The 24,604-nt window shown below is 38.5% G+C and overlaps 1 protein-coding gene across 1 annotated transcript; it reads right to left on the bottom strand.

Moving 5' to 3' along the window:
* Positions 1-1,051: 1,051 nt before the first annotated feature.
* Positions 1,052-24,604, bottom strand: gdap1l1 (ganglioside induced differentiation associated protein 1-like 1). The gene is made up of 6 exons (XM_042003811.1): positions 24,143-24,604; positions 20,305-20,497; positions 8,400-8,573; positions 5,571-5,665; positions 2,848-2,962; positions 1,052-2,757 (listed from the first exon to the last, which is right to left on the bottom strand). Exons 1-6 carry the CDS (start codon positions 24,320-24,322, stop codon positions 2,414-2,416), a joined length of 1,101 nt encoding a protein of 366 aa, XP_041859745.1. The 5' UTR covers positions 24,323-24,604; the 3' UTR covers positions 1,052-2,413.

The raw sequence follows: 24,604 nt of genomic DNA, 5'->3' as shown, positions 1-24,604 counted from the left end.
TTTGGTTCGACATTTGCTGCTTAGGATGTTCCAATAATGCCCCCAAAAGACAGAATGAAGCATGGACTGGGAGTCCTCACTGCAAGAAAACCTGGATGACCAACCAGCATCTCCAAAGCTCACATTACTGAGTAAAACATGAAGAGAACATGCTCCCATCAAATAGCAGACAGACTGCATCAAACACTGGAAAGTCATTCAGTGAGAAAATAATGTCTTTATATACCTCTGAGTTTGTTCTTTAAAATAAATAAAAAATAAGTTTTGGCGAAATAAGAGAATTAATGAATAAAAATATCCATCTGTAAAAAAATGCTGTTGCATCTGTTAGCAGTAGGTGACAAAAAGCAGTAAAATCAGGTGATTTGTGCTGAGACGACCAGCAGCACACAGAACAATGCGGTTGCTTCCAACATTACAGTTAGCAACACAACATGGAGAAATCTGTGGTTTTACAAAATCATAAATTCTGCTCTTTCAGTGCTCCCATCACTGTACGACAACATACATCCTGACATTAATGCAACAGTTATAACATAGATGCAGAATTTATCATTTCACAAACTGTACAGCTAAGTGTAAATTTTTAAAACACCACATTTCTCAGTGACAGTGGACCACTTTATGTGTGTGTGTGTGTGGTGCGATAAATCATTGCTGAGTGCACGTGTGTGTCTTATTGTGGTCTCGTGCATATGGTTTGATAGTTTTAGAAAAGAAAATCCCTATTTCTGTTGACTATAATAGATGGTTGTTTGACACATTACAAGGCTGCAGCCAATTAGCTTAGGAGCCTGTTAGCTTAACAGCCAGTTAGCTTAGCAGCCTGTTAGCTTAATAGCCTGTTTGGCTTGCAGCCTGTTTGACTAGCAACATCTTAGCTTAGCAGCCTGTTAACTTGGCTGCCTGTTAGGTTAACAGCCTTTTAGTTCAATGGACTGTTAGCTTAGCAGTCTGTAAGCTTAACTGCTGACTTAGCATAAAGACTAACCGGTGATCAGCAGTTGTGGAAAATGAGTCCTGGTTGTAGTGTGACCAAGCACATTTTTTAAAAAAAGCATTTATTTCTGTAAGAAACTGACGAAATATTGACATGAGTTTTCACTGGTTTCACACAGAGACTGGATGTATGTGAATGATAGAAAACAATAACTTTTTTACAATATGAGTGACTAATATTTCTCTTTCACACATTTTGTGTCTGCTGGCCTTTAAAAAAGTTAGCAGAGACTGAATTTGACTGTGGTCATTCAAAACCCCTATTATGCAGGTATCATGCATCATGTGAACTATAGCTATGGCTTCCAAAAGAAAAAAACAAAAACGTGTCTGCATATTTAAAGTTTTTGACCTATTATTAATGTGCAGATAGCTGGAAGTACCAAATTCTCTGTCAGTTAGAGGAAAGTAAACCAAAATTAAAAATGTTATGATTCTACAGTCATGCAAAGTAGGTTATACATGTTAAACAAATTTATCAAGGGAAGAATGTTATTTCAAGCCATCTGAATGGAAAATGACAGGAAGAAGAAATAAGTTGAATTGGCCACTTCTCGTAGAAAAGTTGTCTGGTTTTCTAGGAGAACGCATATCGATATGTTTTGGAACAAATGTTTAGTGACTGCGACAAGCGCACAAACTGCAGTCAGGAAGCAGCTTATCAAACTCTAAAAATAAAAAAACATCTGCCCACCCACACTCCTTTTCATCACTTTGGTTGATCAATACATCTTTGTTCATAAGTGAAGGGATGCTGAAGTTTACTAATGAATTAAAGAACTTTGTATGTTAGCAAAGAGTTGGCTTCCCTTTGTTTTCCAGTCTTTATGCTAAACTATGCTAAGTTATGCTAGCCAACTCCCTTTTGTACTCTTATACTTAATTACAAATGACTGGGACTGATGCAAGATGGCTAATAAAAACATTTCCAAAGTATTAAAAACAATTAAACTTTGCCTCCACCCTATCATAATTTTACTGGCAGTTTTTGGCAGCACAGCACTTATTAAGTTTTCGTGTAATGTATGTTGTTTGGTTAAACCTCAGGTGGATGGAGAAAAATGAAAAGCACATATGAATAATTATTATTATATTTGCATGCTGGTTTGTGTTGCTTTGTTTACCGGGGCTTCTACTTTTAAGATCGAAGTGTAAGTGGACCTGCATGCCTTCACAACAAGTTCAATAAGCTGCAAGTTTCCAAAAAATCTGAAATCATAAAGGCCTTTACTACCAGAAAATGTGCTGTAAGGATTTTCTTAATATGGAATGTTTTAACATGTCTTTGTTCACCAGGTAAGTAATAGTGTTCTCTATATAGATTCATTATATTTTCCTGCAGTCATAAAACATTACAGAAAAGTTTAAACATCACACAAATACACAGACATTTAACACAACAACAGGGCATTAACTACATGTATTTCTTTTTTAAAAACCAGTAGGCAAAGTAGCCCATCCCGCCCAGCGAGCCCATGAGAAAAGAGGCCCCAAAGAAAGATGGTGGCTTCTTTTTTACCATCCGGAAAGCGTTCGGTAGGACCGCTGACAGGAGGGTTGTGTGAATGTCGCCCAAGACCTTTCGAAAAGCGTAGCGTTTTTGCACACGCACAAAAAAGGACTGCAGGTTGGGTCTGCTACCGTCCTCCCAGTATTTCTTAGAAAGTCCCAAGAACTTGAGCCTGTGCAACAATGCTCCAAGGCAGATATCAGCTAGTGTAAATTCAGGTCCACAAAGCCACAACTCACACTTTTGACCTGCAAGACAAACAAATAAATATAAACAACCCAGGGCACAGTTAGAATGGTTGGAATGTGTTTTGATAATTACCTTCAAGCATACTCTACCTTGATACTCTAGTTTTCTTTTTTCAAGTTCGGCCTCCACTTGATCTAAAACCATGGCTAGTTCCCCCAGAATTTTCTTCAGGTAGTTCACATTATCATGGTCCAAAATTTTTGCCTGAAAACCATTTTAGAAATTAGCTGGAGAGGATTATATATACATAGCTCCTGAAGTCCTGAATTGAGACAAACACAAAAACAAATATTTATTGAGTATACAGTAACAGTGCAGAAGATTATTTTGTGACAGGTGAGGGTGTCAGATTGGGTATAACAGGAGCATCTGCTGAAGGCTAAGCCCTCCTTTACACTGGGTGCGAGTGAGGCACATTACAGCTGTGCCACAGCCTCCACTGCTGTTCGCGGCCATTTTAGTCAATGGTTTGGTATCCACCGGGTGCGCTGCAGCGCGTATCAGAAGCATCCCAGAAGCGCATTGTGGCGGCGCTCCACTAAATTCATGCCCTGAGTAGTGATGGGATGTTCAGCTCTTTTCAAAGAGCCGGCTCTTTGGCTCCCAAACAGCTCTTACTTTAGCATCTTTTGTAGCTCCATAATTTACCTAAACTTCTCAAAAATGTGTGTTGAAAACCCTTTTGTGTTCAGCATTTTTATGGGAAGCCTTATAATTGTCTCCTTTTGTGCATTTATTCGGATACAAAACCCCTTACTTTTGTTTAATATTTCAACAAAACTCTTATATTGCACAAATGAACAAAAAACAGCAAAACAGAACGAGAGCCAAACTCAAGAAAGTAGCATTAATGTCCTCAGCGCAGGTTGGCATTCAGAAAAATAAGATGCCTCATCTTGGATGGCTGATCCGGAGCTGGCTCTTCTGATTCACTACAAAGCATCAGCTCTCAGAGCCGGCTCTTTCGCATATGGCACATCACTAGCGCTGAGTCTATTTGTGAAACTCCACGCACCCTAAGTGCGTACATTTCCGTAGTTCAGATAGAAGCAGACAGGAAATCAGACACAGGAGCAGTGTAAAATCTTACGGTATATTTCAAAATAAAAGCCCCCACGCAGATTTGTGCTGCTGTTCAACCAATCAGGGGGTCTCAGTGTTTCTTCTCTTTTTTTTGTCATGATAGACGACGAGACGTTTATCCTGGAAATGGATTCTCCACTAGTCCTGTTTTTTTGTGATCTAACGGATCTTGCTAGGTGGACTGCATTCACGGGCGCTCCACTCCTGACACGCTTCCGGTTAAAATGGCCACGCCACGGAGGTCGGAACAAAACTGTGGTGCAGCCGTAACGCACCCGGTAGAAATCAGGGGTAAGTTTTTCCAAGCTAGGCTAGATAGTGGGTTATAGTTTTGTTCCAAACTTGGTCTAAGAATTGGTAATAAGTTTGGTAATAAACTGGTAATAAATTTCTCGGTATAAGTTTTGTATTGTGTTGAATTTTCTCATTTTCTGTCATTGGACAATATTATGAGAGAAAACTTCCAGACTTAATTATCTTAGAATTCCCCTCAGATGTCGTGCTGTAATCTGGCCCAGAATTATTTTAAGGAGTCTCTGAGCCAAAAGGTGTTAAACCCCATTAAAGTCTGACTTTAAAAAAAGAGTTTGATACTAATATGGCTAAAGTAAATGAAATCTGATAATTTATTTCTGTTCTCTTACACAAATTTAAGTCTGACTTAACTGTTTTTGTTTCAGAATGAGTCATATTTCAACAGATTATTTTTCAGTAATTATCTTTTTGAAATGCTTATTAGAATTTAAGTTAAGCTACCTGAAGGATTTCATTTGTTTCCTGTGTGACAAACTTTTTCCTGATTTTTTTTCTGATTTTTCCTGGATATATTGCCCAAGAACCTGAACTTGAAATCTACAAGATATCTCTGATTTTGAATCTGTGCTGTTTAATGCTCTTTTTCAATCAGGACATCCCACATTTGTTAGAATATTTTGAGCTTTGTTTTCTTCAAATCATGAGGGTTTGAAGGGGGGAAAGGCCATATAAAATGTATAAAATAGTGATGGGTGACAACATTTTTCCTGTTAATACAATACCTTTACTTTTTTATATTGCTACCAATACTCCTTTCCCCTTAAAGAATATTGTACAGTGTAAATTAACATCTTTATTGCAAGGGCAATATGAAATATTAATAAAAACTCATGAACATAGTAATGCAACAGATATAACAAAATATAATGTGCAAGAACCTAATTAAACCAGTAAAATATTAAAACACGACATTATCACTAACACTAGCAGCATCATGACGTCTGACTGTGATCATGTGACACTGAAAACACCATGGCTGGTTTTACACGTTATTTTATTACCTAAAACTCTCATAAGTGAAAACAAATATGCTGTTTCCTGTCAGCACAGTGCTATCTGATATTTTAAAAGTATCAAGATGATTTTTGACAGGAAAATATCGAAGCATCAACTCCAGAGTATTGATACGCCCATCCCTAACATAAAACTACAGCTATGAATTAGACTTAATTGGATTAAAATTAATTGTATTTGTTTAAATTAGTTTTTTTCCATGTCATAAAATGACTTCCATTATCAACTGTGGTATATAAATTAATTATATTGAATTTAATTGAATTTATTCTTCATGCTAAGGAGCCATTAATTATTCCATTAAAGTAACATGCCTCATTCATTCTGTAAATTCATTGTAAAATCTTTCTATTTCTTCAGTATTGATGGGTAAACTAAAAGAAAGTAAAAGTAGACTCACCATTAGCTTCTTCTGTTTGGACAGGTACGGTTCTTGCAGCTGAGGCTCCTCGTGGTCCAACTTCATGAGCTCCGTCGCAGCATTCGCCAGGTGTCCTGAGGACACACACAAGATGCATGTGTGTGTGCAATTAATCTGTTAACCTGCTGCTCATGAAGAAAATAGACTTTCAACAGTATTTCAGACTCTACAGTGTGTTTTCTGACAGGTCAGTAATAACAAATATGAAATGCTGTGGTTTACACACTGTTTAGTCTGTTAAATCTACTCATCTGTGGATGTAAAACTGGATGCTGCTTATGAGTAATACTGTTGTCCAGTGACTGTGGGTTTATTTAAAAAAAGAAAAAAAAGAAAAAGAAACTGCTGGTGTAAAACTTCCATTAAGCATGAAATATGTATTAATCCACTGCTGAAAATAGTCCCAAACAGTGAGTACTTATGTAATATTTGCCAAAAATTTCAAGCCTGCCTATCTAAAGAAACCATTTTCCTTTTGAGAGATTTGGAAAGTCAGGACGTAATAAAAAAGCACAAAGTAACTTTGGTTGATGATAATAAAAAGAACATATAGAACATGTTTTATAGATTATAATCTTCTGGTTGAAATACATCTTTACGATGGACAGAGGGAAATCACAACATTTTATTTTATTTTTTATTAATCATAAGATTTTAAAAGCTGCTAATAAGTCTATGAAACAGCAAATTAAATAGGGGAGTAGGTTTATGAATTGAGTTTTTATAGTTATGAGTTTTATTGAAGTGGGATAATACTGGTTTAATTGTATTTGTCCTATTTAAATTTAACAGTATTTATTAGTTTACCTGCCCTGGGACCTGGTACAAGGTGTCTTTTCTTCTCTGAGATAGATGGATGTGTGCATTGTCCCCGACAAATAAAAATAAACATCAAGAAAGAAGAAATATAATATTTCTGGATGGATTGACTCTTTCTGTCTCTAAAGCAGAGGCTTTCTGTTCGGTGCTTATCAAGTTTATTTTATATTTACAAAAACTCCTGAGCGTTCTGCTGGATAATGATTTCTGCTGCAGAATTCCTTTTCATCCAGCTTGTTGCTTTGACTTACACACCAAGCTCATTTACCTGATGTACAGACCATCCCGGTTCAGACTCAGAAGTCCAATGCCAGCTGTTTTAAACCCGGTAGTACTACAAACTGCTGCATTAGGGTTTTTAGTATTGAGTCATATCAAATTACACAGTATGCAAATCACACCGTCCACATAAACAAGAGCTGTGTGTGCGAATGGTGTAGAAAAAGCAGTAAGGAAGATGAATAGTTTCCCATTCAAAATGTCTGATGGTCCAAAACAGTTGGCTCCAAATCTGAAGTTCCCTCATGTACAGAAAGATTGTTTTTTCTGGTTCTGGTTGTTCTGAAATTCAGACTGTTTCAGAAAGAAATACCAACATTTTAACAGGATATACCTCCCAGATTGTTCAGTAATGGTTTTTATATTGTTGTGGGTTTTGTTGTTTGTTTTTATTATTATTAATATTATTATAATTATTGATAAGGACTGATGCGTCTGAAATAAAGAATAAAGTAAGGTAAGCCCTGGTACACACAAAGCTTTTTTTAATCTGATGAGTCTCACACGTGAGGAGAAAAAAATCAGGCATGTAAAAGTGTTGATCGTACTGTGTGTGGTGTGCTGAGATAATCTCATCACAGAACAACACACACATAACACGCAACTCATCTACAATCTAGTCCTCCGAGCCAGACGTAGAAGAACCATAGCAACAACCGGCAAAAGCACAAAGAAGAAGAAACATAACCGGAAAACACAGCATGGAAGAGGATCGACAGGACGAGGGAATGATGGTGGTGTCTTGGGACTATTGTTAACAGAAAAATCCAGAACAAAAAAAACATAACAGACTAAAGACGGCGTGAACACGGACTTTATATCCTTCCTTGCTCCCCAGTCAGCTCGCTCTCTGATTGGCTACATTCCGTCCCACGTCACCATCCACAGAGTCACAACTCAGTGTCGTCGGCTTTCCACCCATCAAGATTTTTTATCGTAAATACTGAACGTTTAATACTTCCAATTGTTGGCCACGACTTGTTTCACAGCCGACTGTCGGGACGAATTCGCTCTTAACACACCTCACAGGATCATTTTATAGGTAAATCTTATATAACTCAAGATAATCGGGTGTTTGCCGTCCTTGGTCAAGAAGGGGAAAAATCGGGACAGAAACAGCCTGATAATCTTTATGTGTGTACCAGGCCTTAGGTAGGTGGAGAAGAAGGTGGAGAGACAGTTGGAGATGACTCTCTCAGAGTTGCGACTTGGTCTGCAAAATAAATTAAAGTTTAATCCAGTTCATAATATAACACTGAAGTGTTTACCTGACATTCACAAAATATTGTTGTTGGATTTTCTGTTGGATCTAAATTACATGATATTGTAAAAAAAAAAAATCTATCATAAGTGCAAAAAAACAACTCATATTCCCAGGAACTCTGGGAGCCACGTTTAGGTTCCAACCAATGTGGAAATCAAACCTATGCCCTTGTGTCAGTCTTAAATTTTTCTTCCTTTCCTCAGCTTCTTGTTTGTTTGAGAGTTTACAGATCAGATATTCTGCTTAATAATATTAATATTATTATTATTAATAATAATAATAATAATAACAATAATAATAATAATTTCTTCAAAGGACATTTCTTCAGCTGAACATCTCTACTGAAATCTACAGGAAGTAACATTCAAACTGGAGGAAAGGAGTAATTTTTCAGTGACTTCACAGCGTCCACGGACATTCCCAGAGAATGAGCCGGAGTGACTTACTACGTATCTCTGCGGTGGCGTATTTTGGGATCATGGAGTCGGTGGTGAGCTCTGGATGGAGGATGCAGCCATGCGTGTAAGCATCCATGGGCAGACCATCCAGGAGCTGACGATACTGCTGCACACGATCGTGGAGAGGCGAGTCTGCATCAGGAATTAGCTGAGCCACCGTGTCTTCATGATAACAACACACACACATTAAAACAGTTTTACAGCAATACTGATTCAACAATATAGATAAAACACACAAGAAAAACTGGTGGATTGTGGACATTTTCAGAAATATGTTGCTGTCATCAGAAATATCCCCAGTTCTCTCTGCTTCAACTTACCAATGGCAACCATAAAACATTCATTGATTTCTGTTTAAAAACCTGACATATGAATAAAAAGGAAAGAGAAACAACACAAATCTGATAACTCATACTGGAAAGCTCATGTTCTGTTTGCCTGTCGTTCAGTCCAGAATTATATCTGGATATTTGAATAAATACGTGTATTTTAGATGTGTTAGATCTCTGCTGGTGAATAAACCAACCATCAGTGTTTGAGTATTGTTCTGCGTGGAGGTATAGTTTCTTAGAGAAGTAAGTAATTTTTTTTAAAGCAGCCTATACAGCAAAGGATAAACACCCTTGTTATAAATAGTGACATGTTAGACTCCTCTGCCATATTTAGTTCACCCAAAAATGGACTAGAGGTATTTTCACATTGTCATTTAACTTCTGTTGCTCAGCAGGGTCGCAGCCAGCCACAGACAGAGAAGGCTTGGGGCCGACAGAGAAGCAGGCGGAGGGGGAGCTGTACCTGACTGAGTTCCAGGAAGCTGAGTAATCAGTCCCAGGACGGGCACGCCAACCCGGGCGTACCATGCAGTGGTCCGTTAGGTGGTCTGCTGCAGCTCTGTGATGAACTTCATCAGCAAGCAACTTCATGAATATGTTTGAAACAATGAAGCACATATAAGGCAAGAAAGGCTCAGTTTTTCAGTGCTTCTAGTTAACTTTTTTGCATCTCAGAAACATTGTCCAGTTTGCTGCTGTGCTCCATCTGCACCTTCCACACTATCCATAGCCCACACTGCCAGCTTTCATTACGGGTTTAAATACAGACAAACAGCACGCCTGGTACTCAACCCCAGACTGATTTCTGGATAAAAGCAAATCCAGCTGGAGCTCTGCTTTCACAACATGATGGATGGACAGAGCTCTTAAAACCATCACATCCCTCAGTTTAGTTTAGGTCAGGTGTTGCAGCAGGGAAAGGTCTAAATCATAGGAGGATAACTCATTTTAGTTCAGGTTTCACATTCAGCTCAATCTCACCTCCAGGTGGGCAGACCAGGAAAATAACAGAATAATAACCTACAAATATAAAAACTCCACATTTTTATTACCTCTGCCAAGAGGGTGGTTATGTTTTTGGTGGTGTACATTTGTCTGTCTGTTAGCAACATAACTCAAAACGTAATTTATGGGTTTTGATGTAATTTTCAGGAAATTTCCTAAATGTAAAAAGACACAAGTGATTAGACTTTGGGGGTGATCCGGATCACCGCCTGGATCCAGGAATTTTTTTAAACACTAGAACAGGCAACATTCCAATACCCTGTAGAACCGCTAGAGGAGGTCAGGGGGAGAGGGAGGTGTGCAGTCCGCCTGATACAACACATGCACAACAAGTTCTTTATTAATTTTTACCCATACAAACAGTTGCAATAACTTATACGTGCAATAGTGAACTGGGAATCTGTACCACCTCTACTGTGTGCAATGCTTGTTTATATTGTTTTATTAACTTATTTTATTGTTATTATTGTTATATTTATTGCATTCTATTTGCCTCTATTTTGCTTTGTACCTGTATATATTGTGTCTCGTGCTTGTCCTGCTTTACTGTTGGTGTTGTATTGCTACTGGTACCCAAATTTCCCTGAGGGCTCTCTGAAGGGATTAATAAAGTATTTCTATTCTATTCTATTCTATTCATTTTGACACTGTGTCAACACAGCAAAAAAATGACTTTAAACCCGTTTGGCTGTGTGCAAGTGGATGCAGCGACATGCCAGGGATGAGGAGGGGAAACAGAGAGGAGGCACGGAGAAAGTGTGCGATAAAAGAAAGACGCCGGGGAAGCTTCTAAAATGACTGACACACAGTCAATCGTTTTGAGTGAACACAGCGGGACCTTCATCGGCTGCTGTGGATGATGATAATGATTGCTGATGTTCTGTTCTAAGGACAGAGACCCAGCAAAGTCTGATCCATACGAGCAAATTAATGGTGAACAACTGTTTACAAAGTTGTGATGAAGTGATGAAAACACGCCAATAAAACAGCTGTTTGATTACTGGGCTAGCTGATTGTGTTCACTGGTTGAAACACATCTAAAATTGAGCTCTTTAATGTCTTTCTGAACTAAATCATCTAATTTAAAATTAAAATATTTTCTCACCATCATTCATCAATATTAACAGTGAGTCAGCAAATTTCAGATTTTCTTTATCAGCCTGTCTGTTATTGGTTGTGGGCTGATAGTCGGATACTTGGGTCAAAGTGTGTTACAGGCAGCTTCCGTGTAGATTTTTATGGATAATAAATAAACACTTTTTTAAGATTATTTATTCAAGCCTACACTTAAGTCTATATGTTAATACTGACGCAACTGTTTGACTCGTTACCAGAAAAACCAAAAATTCTGGACCAGACTGCATCATTATGATAAAAAAGAAAATCTCCACTAAATCTTTAGTTAAACCTGGTTGAGAAAACATAGAAAAGAGGAGCAGCAGCAGACACAGAGACACTGTTTCTACACTTTAACTGGAAATGATCCATCATTTCTCATGTCTGTTCGGTTTTCTTTCTCCATCAAGTGGGATGAATGCTGCTCTAACATCCATCACTGTGCTGGAGTATAGATTTTTATTTCATTAACAATTGACACTTTACTGAAGTATTTAACATGTCTACTCGCACTGATTCCTGCTAACTGCATAGTTTAAGCGGCTTTAAGGAGTTGCATGGTTTATATTCACATCTAAGGGAACTCAAAGACCAGAGGCGAACATGAACGTAAATGGGTCGGTCTGCACCAAAACGTCATGGCCAATTTTTTGTCCTGAGTCCAGAAATGTCCAAAACATTATAAAACATCACAACAGGCCATCTTCTAGTTGCAGCTCAAAATGAATATTTTTTTTATTATGTTTTAGGCGGCGTTAGTTTGTCAGTCTGTCTGTTAGCAACATAACTCAAAAATTTATAGAAGGTTTTAGATTAAATTTTCAGAAAATGTCAGAAATGAGATAAAGAAACAAGTGATTACATTGTGGGGGTGATCCGGATCACCATCTGAATCCAGGAATTTTGTAGAGATCTAACTCAGATAATGCCCAGAATCACTGGCAAATACACACACACACACATATATATATATATATATTTTGTTTCCAGGTCACGCTGGTGGGCTGGACATTTACCAAACATATTTCCTCCCCACCCTCCCTGTTTTTTCATGTCTATCTGTGTGTGTGTGTGTGTGTTACACTTACCCACAATCTTACTAGAAGAGTTGTTGCTGGATTAGTTGTATAAAAATGAGAATCATTATTAATTGATTAATTAATTAATTAATTATATGGATTAAACCGGATAGACGGAGCTATCAGGTGCTATCTGAGCCTAATTCACTTCTATGTACAACAAGTAATCATTCTAAATATGTAAATAAGAATATTCCTGTTGGTCAGTTATTGAAACTCTGTTGACTCTGACAGAGTTTATTGAATTTCCCTTTGGGATTAATAAAGTATTTTTCATTTCATTTCATTCATTTCATTCATTGACTCTGACCTTCAGATAAACATGATCGTTCAGAGTTTTCTAGGTTTAAAGGTTGTTTGACTAATACTGTGGCGCAGACACCACCTCGTGTTTGAAACAAAGAACAAAAACTTCTGTTTGTTTCGGCACTCAGTAAAACCGCTATGCTTCACACTTAGAAGAAGAAACAGTTATTGTATGTCAAGATTTTAAGCATCTCCTGTCACAACTTGTATCTTTCAGAACATGCTGAGTGCACAAAAAAGTCTCAGAGAAGGAAATCCTCGCTGACAGGATCAGGCACGTGCAGACGTGGAAATTCTGCTCGGTGCAATAACACAACAGATCTGAAATATTTCTATACCATGTAGAAAATTCCAGTTAAAGATTCTAGATCTCACCATGTCATCCGTATGTTATCATCCCTGTGGTTTAACTTATGTTGTCATTAACACAAACAGATCACATACACAATGTCCTCCAACATCAAGACTAGATAACAGAAAATTAACAACCTTTGTAAATGTTTGAATAGATTCCATTACCCATTTTTGATAACTTATAATAACAAGATTAGCATTTTATATTCCAGTGTAGACTGGGAATTTTCTGTCAGATGAATCAGAGTTTACATCAACGCACTGATGTCTAACTGATATGAAACACAGAATAACTCACTTCTGAGCTGAAACACAGAAAAACACAGAATCTGACAGAAACTCCCGTTTGTTTTGATGTCTAACTATCAGTGTCTCCCTCTCTGCAGCATCAGGCCGTTTTTACTACTAAATTATCCTCACAGGTTAAAAGTGCACCTAAAAGAAAAACATGTGCAGCCAATGCAAAGTAAATGGTCTGAAAACCTACATCTTCTTCTAAATATTGACCAAAGATTCCCAACATTTCATTAAGATTGAGGATATTATGTCAGGCTTTGGGAAAGGACAGAATTTGTCACCTTTGACCAACTTGCCCCATAAGAAATGGCTGGAATGGCTTTATGTCCTCTGATTACAGAGGAAGCAGTCAACCAGACCTGCTGCTGAAATCAGAGCTTTCAAGCATCCCTGCCTTTGGACATGTGACTAAACTACAGTAAGACCATCCTGCCTCAGGCCTGACCTGATCCGGGGCTACACGCATGTTACATAATGTCTCAACTAGATCTCATAAGATAAAGAACCACAGATACAAACACATACAGGATTCAGTGTGCATCTTATCTTCTGCTCTGAGACACACAATCATTAACAGGTCTGAAATATTTCACTGAGATAACTGACGGCGCCACATGAAACATAGCAGTAACTGGACTTAATGTTTTAGTGACAGTTTCAAGCTAAGAATCTGATGAGTTTATATCCATGTTTGACTTATAGATTGTTGTAACAACACGTCAATGTAAAGCAGTGTTTCTCAGGCCTTGTTCCTCAGGACCCCCTGCCCTGCATGTTTTACAAGTGACCCTACTTTAACACACTTGAATGAAATGGATGGCTTGTTAACAGGCTTGGAAATAACTTGATAAGGAAGTTAATTAATCTGAATCAGGTGTGTTAGAGTAGGAACACATCTAAGACATGCAGATCAGTAGGTCCTGAAGACCTGGATTGTGAACCACTGTTGTACAGTACACACTGACACACTCCAGAGAAGATGGCCTTGAATACCTTCCAACTCTATCTCTTACTCCAGCTTTGCAAACCTGGCAAATGTGGTCTGATATTTTTTGTAGCTTAGAAACACAGCCAGTAGCACCAAGGCCCAGCTCTCCTACTGGTTTCTGGAAATCATGAAACCGTACGTTAGTTGAAAATGGACATAATCTTAAAGCAGCACCACATAACTTTCCAGCCTTAAAACTCTGTTTCTGACTGGTTGCCACACTGACATTAATGATCTACATTCCTGGACCTGTTGCTGGCCTGCAGCATCCTGAGGCTGAGCAGGCAAAGCAAGGCAAGTTTATATGAATAGCACATTTCTTGTACAAGACAATTCAAAGTGCTTTACATAAAACATTAAAAGCATTCCAAATGGTGCAAATAAAGCATTAAAAAGTAGTAAAAGGCAGCAACAAATAGCAAACATCACAATAAAATCATAATTAAATTAAAATGATCAAAAGCAAGATAAGTTAAAAGTTACCGAGCAGAGTTCATGCAAAGGCGCACGAGGAAAAAAATGTTTTTAACCAGGATTTAAAAGTGTCAACATTTGGTGAAAATTTAATCTTCAATGGCAGTTTGTTCCACTTGTTTGCAGCTAAATGCTGCTTCTCCATATTAGTGACAAAGATACATAAAGTTGTGTATCGTCTGCATAACTGTGATAATTAATGTTAAAGTTATGTAATATTTGACCCAAAGGAAGCATATACAAGTTGAACAGAAGAGGTCCAAGAAATTACCCTGGGGGACTCCACAAGTCATGGCCACTCGCTCGGCTTCATAGCTGCCGATGGGAACTAAATAACTCTGGCCTTCTAAATAGGACCTGAACCAGTTAAGGACCGCTCCAGAAAGTCCAACCCAGTTTTCCAGCCTGTGCAACAGAATTTTGTGATCTACAGCAATTATTCCCAACCCTGGTCCTCAAGGCACACTACCCTACAAGTCTTAGATGTCTCCCTGCTACAACACACCTGATTCAAATTAAATGGATCTCTGTCAAGCTCTGCACAGGTCTGCTAACGAGCCATTAATTTGAATCAGGTGTGTTGCAGCAGAGAGAGATATAAGATCTGCAGGATAGTGGGCCTTGAGGACCAGGGTTGGGAATCACTGATCTACAGTATCAAGCACAGCACTGAGATCCAGCAGAACCAGGACTGATACTTGACCATATTCAGTATTCAACATAACGTCATTTAACACATTGACCAGAGCAGAGTGCTGTGATGAGGTTGGAATGTAAAAGAGTTGAGAGGCAGGTGTACAGTTGTTCTTTATAGAGGCGTCTAGAGTCCTTTTCTTTAGAAGTGGCTTAATGGCAGCTATCCTTAGTGACTTGGGGAAAGTGCTTGATGCCAGTGAGATGCCAGTGAGCTGGTAACTATAAGTGGGAGATTCCTTTCCACTGAGGTAAAAACTCTTTTTAAAATGTCAGATGGTATCATGTCCAGAGTCAGGCTGGTCTAACAAATGGCTCATTTGATTTCCTATGAAAAACAGTGTACGGATATTCTGACATATTCCTACGAAGTTATGAGTCAAGTCACTGGAGGCGCTCTGTCGTGCTATGTGTAGAACTTCTGGCTCTGAAACAACAACAAAAAAAGGAGGAAAATGCAGAAAACATGTTTTTAATATCTTAATCCTAGTTTTACTGAATTAATTATGGTAAACTACAAACGTTTTATTCTCTAATAACGTTATTTTCGTGTGTCGCTGTGTGTGTTTTTTCCACATCATCAGATCATTTTGAAACAAACCCATTGACACCTGGGTGGTTTCATTTATGTAAATGGAAAAATTATTTTATCTTCCTATTATTTACAATTCACTGCTAATATTGGTAATAACAAGAACAACCAATGAGGTGCTTGCATTGGATGAAATCTGATGTTCTCTATCTGTGTCAGTGTTAAAATCCAAAGGGTTAAAATCAGTAGAGATAACTAACAATAATTCAGAAAATTAATCAATGAAACTTGCACAATGCCCTGGAGCTCTGCAGATCATAAAAAATAGTATTTTAGGAAAACCCCTTAAAATAAAACAAAAATTTTTGTACATTGTACATGGTAGAGTTAACAGATTAGATCCATTCACTTGTAGATAAATAACTGAGATACTAAGCAAGGACTTATTCAGATGTGTCACTTATATTAATTTATATTCTTATCCTAATATTCATATTAAAGCTCTCTTATCTATACGCTCATATACTTACTAACAGTGTTCTGGTGTGCTTAAGCAACAATGAGACTCTTCATATGTTAGAAGAACATGAGACTAATGAGGCTGACTAACGCTGTGTTGCCAGTAAAAGAACATGTGACATTTCTACGTTGAACGGAGTTCAGAGTGCAAGGAAATTTGCACCTTCTTGTATGTGTGTATGGTCTTTTCTTTTTTCTGAATACAACAGGCCGCTGATGGATTGTTGTCACAAGGAGGGGGGTAGACATCTGCATGTAGTCGACCTGTGAGTGCATCTGACCTAATTCCTGCAACTCCAGCATTAGTCAGCAAAAATTGTGTATAGCAAGAACGTATATAACGGTTCAGAAATCAGTTAGAGAGGTTCCTGTCTGTAGCGGCCAGCAGGACATTTCTTATGTCTGTTTGCCAGGGATAGATATGGACCTGGGGCTCTGTAATTTGCACATTGTCATACTTTTTAAATTAATAAATTGTCAACTAAGAGAAGTAGTTTGTTATCTATGCTCCATCAAAGAACACGCAGGAGAAGAACCTAAAGAGAAAAGTATAAAGAAATTAGTCTGAAACAGGACCTGATTAATTAGGAAAGTGGGAAATTAGTACCTGCCTATTTTAATACTGTGGGAAGAAATACCTGTTCTTTATTGTGCATTTTTAAGGTTTTCTCCAACACACTCCACAAATCGACCGTGTTTAATTCTTTCTATTGCTAATTAATACAGGAATCCTACTGGGTCCCGGTTTGTTCTCAGAACAGCTCTCAGGAGTGTGTCTACTACAGCAAGGATCCTGAAAGCATCATGGCATGTTATCTATGTTTTGAACTCTGCTACTGCTCCAAGAAAAGACATCACAACTTCTTTTTCCATCACTTTACAGCTGCGTTACGCTTTATGGTGCCGTGACAAATACCAGCAACTGGATATCAACACACCGGCCATTTTGAACGCCACTGTGGCTGATGTATGAAAGAAACCCAAGAGGATATAATCAGATGAGGAGAGAAAAAAAGGAGAGAAAGGGACCAAACATGAGATAAGACAAGAGTCGACATCAGACTGACTGACTGAGAAAATCTGCCAAAGTTTAGTAGCGAGACTTTAATCATGTAATGCACCGTGTGGCTTTCAAGCAACTCACCAGGCTATCTCCTGCATCCGTTTAGAAAAAAACATAATTTTCTGCCTATTTCTGTCTGGAACAATATATTTACACTATAAGGGGAGTAAATCTTTATTTGTGATAGTTTAATGCAATTTATTTATTAATTAAGTAATGAAAACTTGTTCAAATCAAACTGTTGCCCTGATAGAAAATTGAACTGCCTTCAGGCAACATTGAACCATGATGAGATCAACATGACTGCATGACATGTTGGTCTTGTGTCTGTCTTATTTACACAGAATATTCCACACATTTTCTTCCATTTACAAAATAAATTTAGCCACATTCTCTGTTTCTAGAAAAAAGAAGGAAAAGAGCTCCATAAGCATTAAAAAGCAACATGACAAATGATGGCAATGCATGACAGGAAAGATCCAGAAAGCTAAAAAAAAAGGAATAATGATCAAATTCTGCAACCTGACTCCAGTTCAGTAAATGGTTGGGAGCTTTGTTTCTTATGTAGTTTGTGTAAAGTTAGAAAAATTAAGCTTAGCCTCTTCATTTTAATGGGTTGTTGTTCTTACTGTCAGATGTAAGTCGCTTTGGAGAAAAGTGGCTGCTAAATGACTGTAGAATAGAATAGAATAGAATAGAATAGAATAGAATAGAATAGAATAGAATAGAATAGAATGGTGGTCCAACGTAGCTTCCAGATAACACTCATATAAACCCTAAAACCCACATAAAACCCTTTAAAAGACTTCCTTCCTTCAACAAAACCCCAAAATGTACAAAAATAAGTAAATAAATAAATAATAGCTTGGATTGTGTTTATTTAGGCTATTTTGAGACATAAATACACTCCAAACATTTTTTTCTAACTGGCATCACAATAAAATTGAGGGTTCAAGTAGCTGCAGTGTTATATTAAAACTGAAGAGGAGAATAAAGGCACACGGCTGGCTTTTCGGTCAGTAAGTAAAGTAACACATTATTTTTATAGAATCTTTCAAGACAAAGTACTGTACAAGAGCCAACAATGCATAAAAACAAGCGAAATTAATAAAGATTGGCTTTAAAAGCAAACACAGAGTCCACCAATCTCAAACCAGAGCAACAGAGTTCCAGTCAAAGCTTCGCTTCCAGGGCAGATAACAGGCTTACTGCTGGATAAGTGGTCATTGAAATGCTGCATTCACAGGCGCATGTACATTAGGCTACTCACAAGCTGGACCTATCAGTGTCAGAGCTGAATGGTTGTCATAGGTTTAAATTCAGGTTGAGACAAGGTTAAAATGACTATATCCAGCTGTGATGGACATAGCAAACGAAAATTAAATTAGTAAATGAAATTAAAATTAGAAGTTAGACAATTAAATTAGCAAATGAAACGAGGTTCATTTACTAATTTGTGCGATTAACACTTTTCTACTGGCCTCTTTATTGCAGTAACATTGTACTTTGTGTTATTTGTAGCAACAGTTGATTTCATCTCAAACTCTGAACAGAAACTTCTTAAGAGCAGGTTATGAGTCCAGCATCCGTTACCATGGCGATCACCTCCAAGACTCTAAAGACTCTGACTTCCAGCTCACAAATCTCCCTGATATTCCTCTGTCACTGTGGTGATAAATCCCACTGAAATCTTCCCTAATGTAACATTTAGGAGTAAAACCGACGTGTTAAAGAGCAACAAGCGTCCATAGATGGAGGAAACTGTTGTTGCTGTAGAGATGCTCCTCACTGGAGTGAGAGTGTTTCCATCTTCACCCCCCTGAGAGAATTTTTAAAACTCTCATATTTTTTTTGATTTTCAGCAGGTGTCTTCTGACGCATGCATTCTGTCCGCTGACGGAAATAGTCTCACTGTGTGTGCACGTGTCAATGTGTGCTCTCCACCGTGGACACAGAAAGCAGCTATGACACGCCGTCATGTAAATCAGATAAATAACATCAGACTGTTTACTGTTTTTAAAAAGAGATGTGTAAACCTTTCAAAGGAAATGTGACTTTAAATGACCATATCCGATTTATTTCAAAGCATGTATGTGCGTGGTGACATCACTTCCTGTTGTTGAACATGGAAGCACCCCCGGTCTTAGCGTTAGCTGCTAATGTGAGCGGTAACACGCTACTAAAATAGTTCCACACTGGTGAATAAAAACATCTGAATTTGACATCATCTAGGAAAGAGAAGCTTCTGGATTCTGGATGGAGGCAACACAGGAAACCAGTTGTGTGTATATATGCTAAGATCTCGCCAGGTCTTGGTAAGTCACACGTGAGTAGGGCCATGTCCGTAGACTGTATATAAAAGATGGACGGAGCCTCCAAGACATCACCCGTAGGTTTCTGAAGGTCTGAACTGAAGCTCATTGGGCAGTTCCCACCGTCCCACAGGATTTAGCTTGTTTAGCCATGTGTTTGAGCTGTTTATAAAATGAAGTTTTATTTTACTTATTTATTTATATAGATGACCCCATTGAGACCCAATGTCTCATTTTCAAGAGAGACCTTTTTCAGATAAAACATTTTAAAAAATGATCCTTTAGAAAGCTCCTTCTATGATATTCAGAAACTTTTGGAAACACTGTTTAAATCTTAAATTTGCTGAGTGCCTCTCACCAGTTTTCCAACCTTCAGTCACCACTAAAGCACCAACCATCTGCTGCTCCAACACACTCTGAAGTTCTGCACAATGACCCTTAATTTTGAGTCAAGTATGTTGGAGCAGGGACACATTCAAAACCTGCAGGATTGTGGACCTTGAGGACCGGGGTTGAACACCTCTGCTCTACATCTTCATGTGGCCAGGATACATAAATAGTTGTGTATTTCCAGGTTTGTTGATACAACAGAGATCATTTCTGTAATTATGTAAAAGTGCTGATCTCTACTACGATGTTGTTTGTTTTAAAACACTTTATAAACATTTTTTAAAGCTGTGTGCAGGCTGCTGAGTGGTGATAGTTCAGAAGCAGCCAGTGGAGATCCAACAACTTCTTTCTGCAGCAGGAACCGACAGCAGGTTGATCCATTCAGGCCAAGAAATGAAAACAGAGAGACAACGTGGTCATGCAGTGGTCTCACCTCCCACAAAGTTCTTCTCCAGGTAATCTATGATCTGGTTGTAGTCACTGATGATGGTGTCTCCGTGGAGGAAGACGGGGACCTCCTCTCCCAGGTTCAGCCTCATAAACCAGGGCTCTTTGTGCTCCTGCAGCGGCAGACTCACATCCCTTTCCTCACAGACCAGACCTTTCTCATTAATCACCAAACGCACCTGAAATCACAAAAACAGCTTCTTTAGCACATGTGAATCACAGTAAATGTTTGCAGGTTGGAGCCTACGGCATTAGAAAATATAAAAGTCCACTGATCCTTTTTGAACTGATAAGTGTGAAACAAAATGTTGTGCAGCTTCTTAAAAAAAAAAAAAAACAAATCTGAGGGTTTACAGCATTTAAATGTTTGACTGAAAACATTCAGTAGGAAGAAGTTAGATTAATGAGAAATGAAGTAAAATGTGCAGGTGGTGAACAAAACGGAATGATTTAGCAACACAAGCCCAGCAATTTTATCCAGGACCAGTGGTTGCATGACAGCTAAAACACCAGTCGTTCCACATGTCAGAATAAAACCTGACCGGGCCTCAGTGTCCGATGCTGCTTGAAGAAGCCACTAGCCTGCTGCATATAAAACTCATCACATATGAGCTGGTGAACACATCAGGCAATGCAGCCTGTAGATGTCCGTGTCCTCACACAGGTCGTCCACTATAAAATGTCCTCAGGACACTTTCCCAACAAGACCAGAGACAGGAAAGTCAGAAAATACAAGTTTACAATCTTCTCTGCTTCCTATAATCAAAAATTACTTTTCACTGATTTCCAGTTAACATCGAACTAACTGTTGAAGGTCGGCATCAGACAGATATAAAAACCAGATCATCTGCAGACATTAAACATTTAAATTATATTAACTACTCAACCTGTTCCAGTTATTTTACAACTTTAACAAATCATCATCACCAACATTAAAGAGAAATGGAAAGAATATTTCCTTATCTGACCTCCACATATCAATCATTGATCAATGACTGACGAACGAACTGAAAGGACTAAATCCTGGGTCCCCGTCTGTGTTCTGCAACTTATAAAATAACTTTTTGTGGTTGTAGAAGCATCAATAAAATGAAAATACACATGAAAATTATTGAATTATTCCCATTAAAAAATACAAAATCTCCTTTAAACCCTTGATACTTCAAATATGCAACACATTTTATTTCTTTTTATTTGATATCTTTAATATATTTATTCATTTTTATATCATTCATTTATTATCTATTTATTCATATACTGTTACTAATATATTTGATATTTATTTTATTTTATTCCAGTCTTTTTCATTTTGTTATTTCTTCCTTATTTGTTAGTTTTTCCCCTGTATTAATGAATAAATTCAGACATTAAGTGCTTAAATGCACACATCTGTAGCATGTTCAGGTTTCAAACCAAGCTGCTTGTCTGGTTGTGAGCTGTTCAGTATCTCAGGTCATAAAATTAGAGCTGCTGAGGCGTCGCACCACGATGCCCTCAGAGCCCTGCCACAACAACATGTTGTTATGGATTTATATTAATCGATGATGGTGATGATGATGTGAAGAAGTTCCTCTGAACAAATAAGTTCTATATTAACAGGAATCCAGTTTCTTAACATGTATCCTCTGTGGTGGTTTATAAATGTGTTGTATCTGATGCCGTCAGAACAGAAGTGTCCTCAGACAGCTGTGGTCCTCCAGGTGTGTCTACCTGGATGAAGTTCTAGTGTCATAAATTTGCTTCTCGTTCTTTTTTTCCTTTATTAATTTTGTTCTTATATGATTGTAAATAAATTCAGGCGTTAAAGGGTTAAATCTGTTACCGTATCAACATCAGCTTCATCATCCCCAGGAGCCGTTTGCAGCCCTTCAACACAAAACACACGGTGAAGACCACCACAGTATATTTCCAGTAAAATCAGCAGTCATGTCCGGCCTGTTTACAGCAGCTGTCGTACCTTTCAGGCTTCTCGCTAGTAAACTTGGTTAAAACATCCTCATCATGACCAGCTGACGGGAGGAGTTGTTACGATGCAGAAACACAGTTAATAAGCTGGATCCTGACAAGCTGCTGAACAATTAATGCAGTTCAGGTTTGGAAGGGTTTCCACCTGTTCCCGTCTCAGACGTCAGTGTTTACCTGGTTTTTGATGGAAGTTCCTACAACTGTCATGAATTTACAAACTACTGATCATTAAATGTTCATGCAGCCATTTTACAACCAGATGGATGAAGACCTGCAAGTCAACAAACTGGCGGCTGCAACTTAAACGTTTATTGTTCTGATATTCTGATTCTGAAACCAAATATATTATCTGTTCATCTGTGTGGATTCTTTTCTGATAAATTATTATATTCTGGGATTTATAAAAGGAAAAGACAGATGTGCAAATATATAGAATTTAATCATTTATTTAATTCTTCTTGTTTAAGAAAAACAAGTAAAAATATGAAAGAAAGCAAAAATATGTGGAAGTATGTGTATTTATTTATTTATTAACAGATCAATAAAATAAAACTGGATCTGATGGCTGATATTTTTTTAAACCAGTAAACAGCCCTGAATGTTGTGACTGATTGTCTGACGGAGCGCTGCGACTCGTGTTAATCAGAGGAACAAAAACAATCACGATCTGGTGGAGAAAACTCACGTTCTCATCTGCACATGGGAGTTTCATCCAGATCTGAAGGCTACAGTTTCATTTAAATTCCTGCAGCCAGTAACCCTTTCTACTCTCAGGTGTACCACCTCACCTGTGTTCTCATCATCCCGTTCATGGCTGACACGTTGCATCCATCTATACTTCTGCTCCCATAAAGCCCAAACTGGCCTTCATAACCAAACCACAATCAGCCAGAACCACAGCACCTGGAAAAGTTTCTGCAAAAGTCCACAGTTTGCTGGGACGTGTTTATCACTGCAGTGCCTCCAAGACGGAAACAGAGGATGAAAATCTGCTGCTTCACTTCCTTTTTAAAGCTGCTGCTGCAGTCGAGGTCACAACTCAGAGAAAAGATAAAAACCTCATCAGAAATTCTGAATGAAATGATGGTCACGGCTAAAGTGTAAACAGAACGCTGGTTCCCCCATCATGGGGAATCAATCCCACAGTTCTGTGCATGGTGACGTATGTGCACATTCCCTATAGGCGTAAAACTCAAACAAGGATGAGAACCATTACATTCATGATAGAGCTGTTTGGCTACAAGAACACAAGGTTAACAATATTCTCAGCCTTATGATTAAAATGGGTGGACTTCCCCTTTAATGTAGGTTGCAGTACATGACACTGAAAGCAGTTTTGTAGCTTCACAGTGTTTATCAATCCTGTGGTTTTTATTGCTTCTGAAAGGTTCAAACAGAACATTTGTTTTCCACATTCTCAGGACTGCTAAGGTTTATTTGTGTGCACAGCAGCCCAGAGGTGGGCTGAAGAAAACAGCAGCATATGGTGGGATTCAGCTACAGGAGGGAGGAGATGGCCTTTGGTTTGTTTTGCACATTATTTTCATCAATTATTCAGGTTGTCATGTGTTGGTGCAGAAAACAGCTTTAACATGAGGAAAGGTGGAAGTAAAGAAGATATGAAGTCTGATTTACACGCTGATTAATGACGGAGGGAGGAGAAATTCTGCTTTATGTCGAGGAGAGGAGAGGAGAGGAGAGGAGAAGGAGAAGCGCCCTGCTGCAGAGCTAAGCTGGAGCTTTGCATCTCAGGTGGATGCAAGATCGCCATAACATACAAAAACAGGGAGCTGCGCGCTCTAGCACCATGCAAACATACATAGAACCTTCTCCATCTTATTTATTTATTTATTTTTTACCTTCTGGGAAGCGAAAGATTGCGTCCAGTGGTACAGAACCAGCCTGTCTTTGTTGAACGGTTTAGGCTCTGCCGTCGGTTCGTCGCATTCCTCCCCGTCTGTGGTCTTTCCGTCCTCATCCATCGCAGAGATGGGCCACCAGCTACAGTTGGTGGGGGTAACATGGTTGGAAGACGCCATGACAGAGCGGTTTGGGCGCGTGGAAGAGAGGAGCGAGGAGGGAAAGGAAAGGAGGGACAGAGAGGGGGAGAGAGCGAGAGAGAGAGGGAGAGATGCACGCAGGCAGAGAGAGAGAGAGAGAGAGAGAGAGAGAGAGAGAGAATGTCAGCAGCTCGAGCGCAGCAGGATCACTGGCTCACGCGCAGCAGCATCACCCCAGAGTCGGACAACTGAGAAGAGATCGGAGGAGAAACGCGCAGCTTCATCCAGAAACCAGCTGCTGCGTTGCTCTTACATGATGCT

Source organism: Melanotaenia boesemani, chromosome 13 (assembly GCF_017639745.1).
Source record: "Melanotaenia boesemani isolate fMelBoe1 chromosome 13, fMelBoe1.pri, whole genome shotgun sequence".
Lineage (NCBI taxonomy): Eukaryota > Metazoa > Chordata > Actinopteri > Atheriniformes > Melanotaeniidae > Melanotaenia > Melanotaenia boesemani.
This window is presented reverse-complemented; position numbering and strand designations above follow the sequence as displayed.

Excerpts from the sequence above, each read along its gene's own strand:
- gdap1l1 (XM_042003811.1), bottom strand. The coding sequence starts at position 24,322 with ATGGCGTCTTCCAACCATGTTACCCCCACCAACTGTAGCTGGTGGCCC. Across the intron at positions 20,498-24,142 it reads AATCTTTCGCTTCCCAGAAG|GTGCGTTTGGTGATTAATGA; the intron begins GTAAAAAATAAA and ends TTGTGATTTCAG. Across the intron at positions 5,666-8,399 it reads CGCCACCGCAGAGATACGTA|GACACCTGGCGAATGCTGCG; the intron begins GTAAGTCACTCC and ends GTGTGTCCTCAG.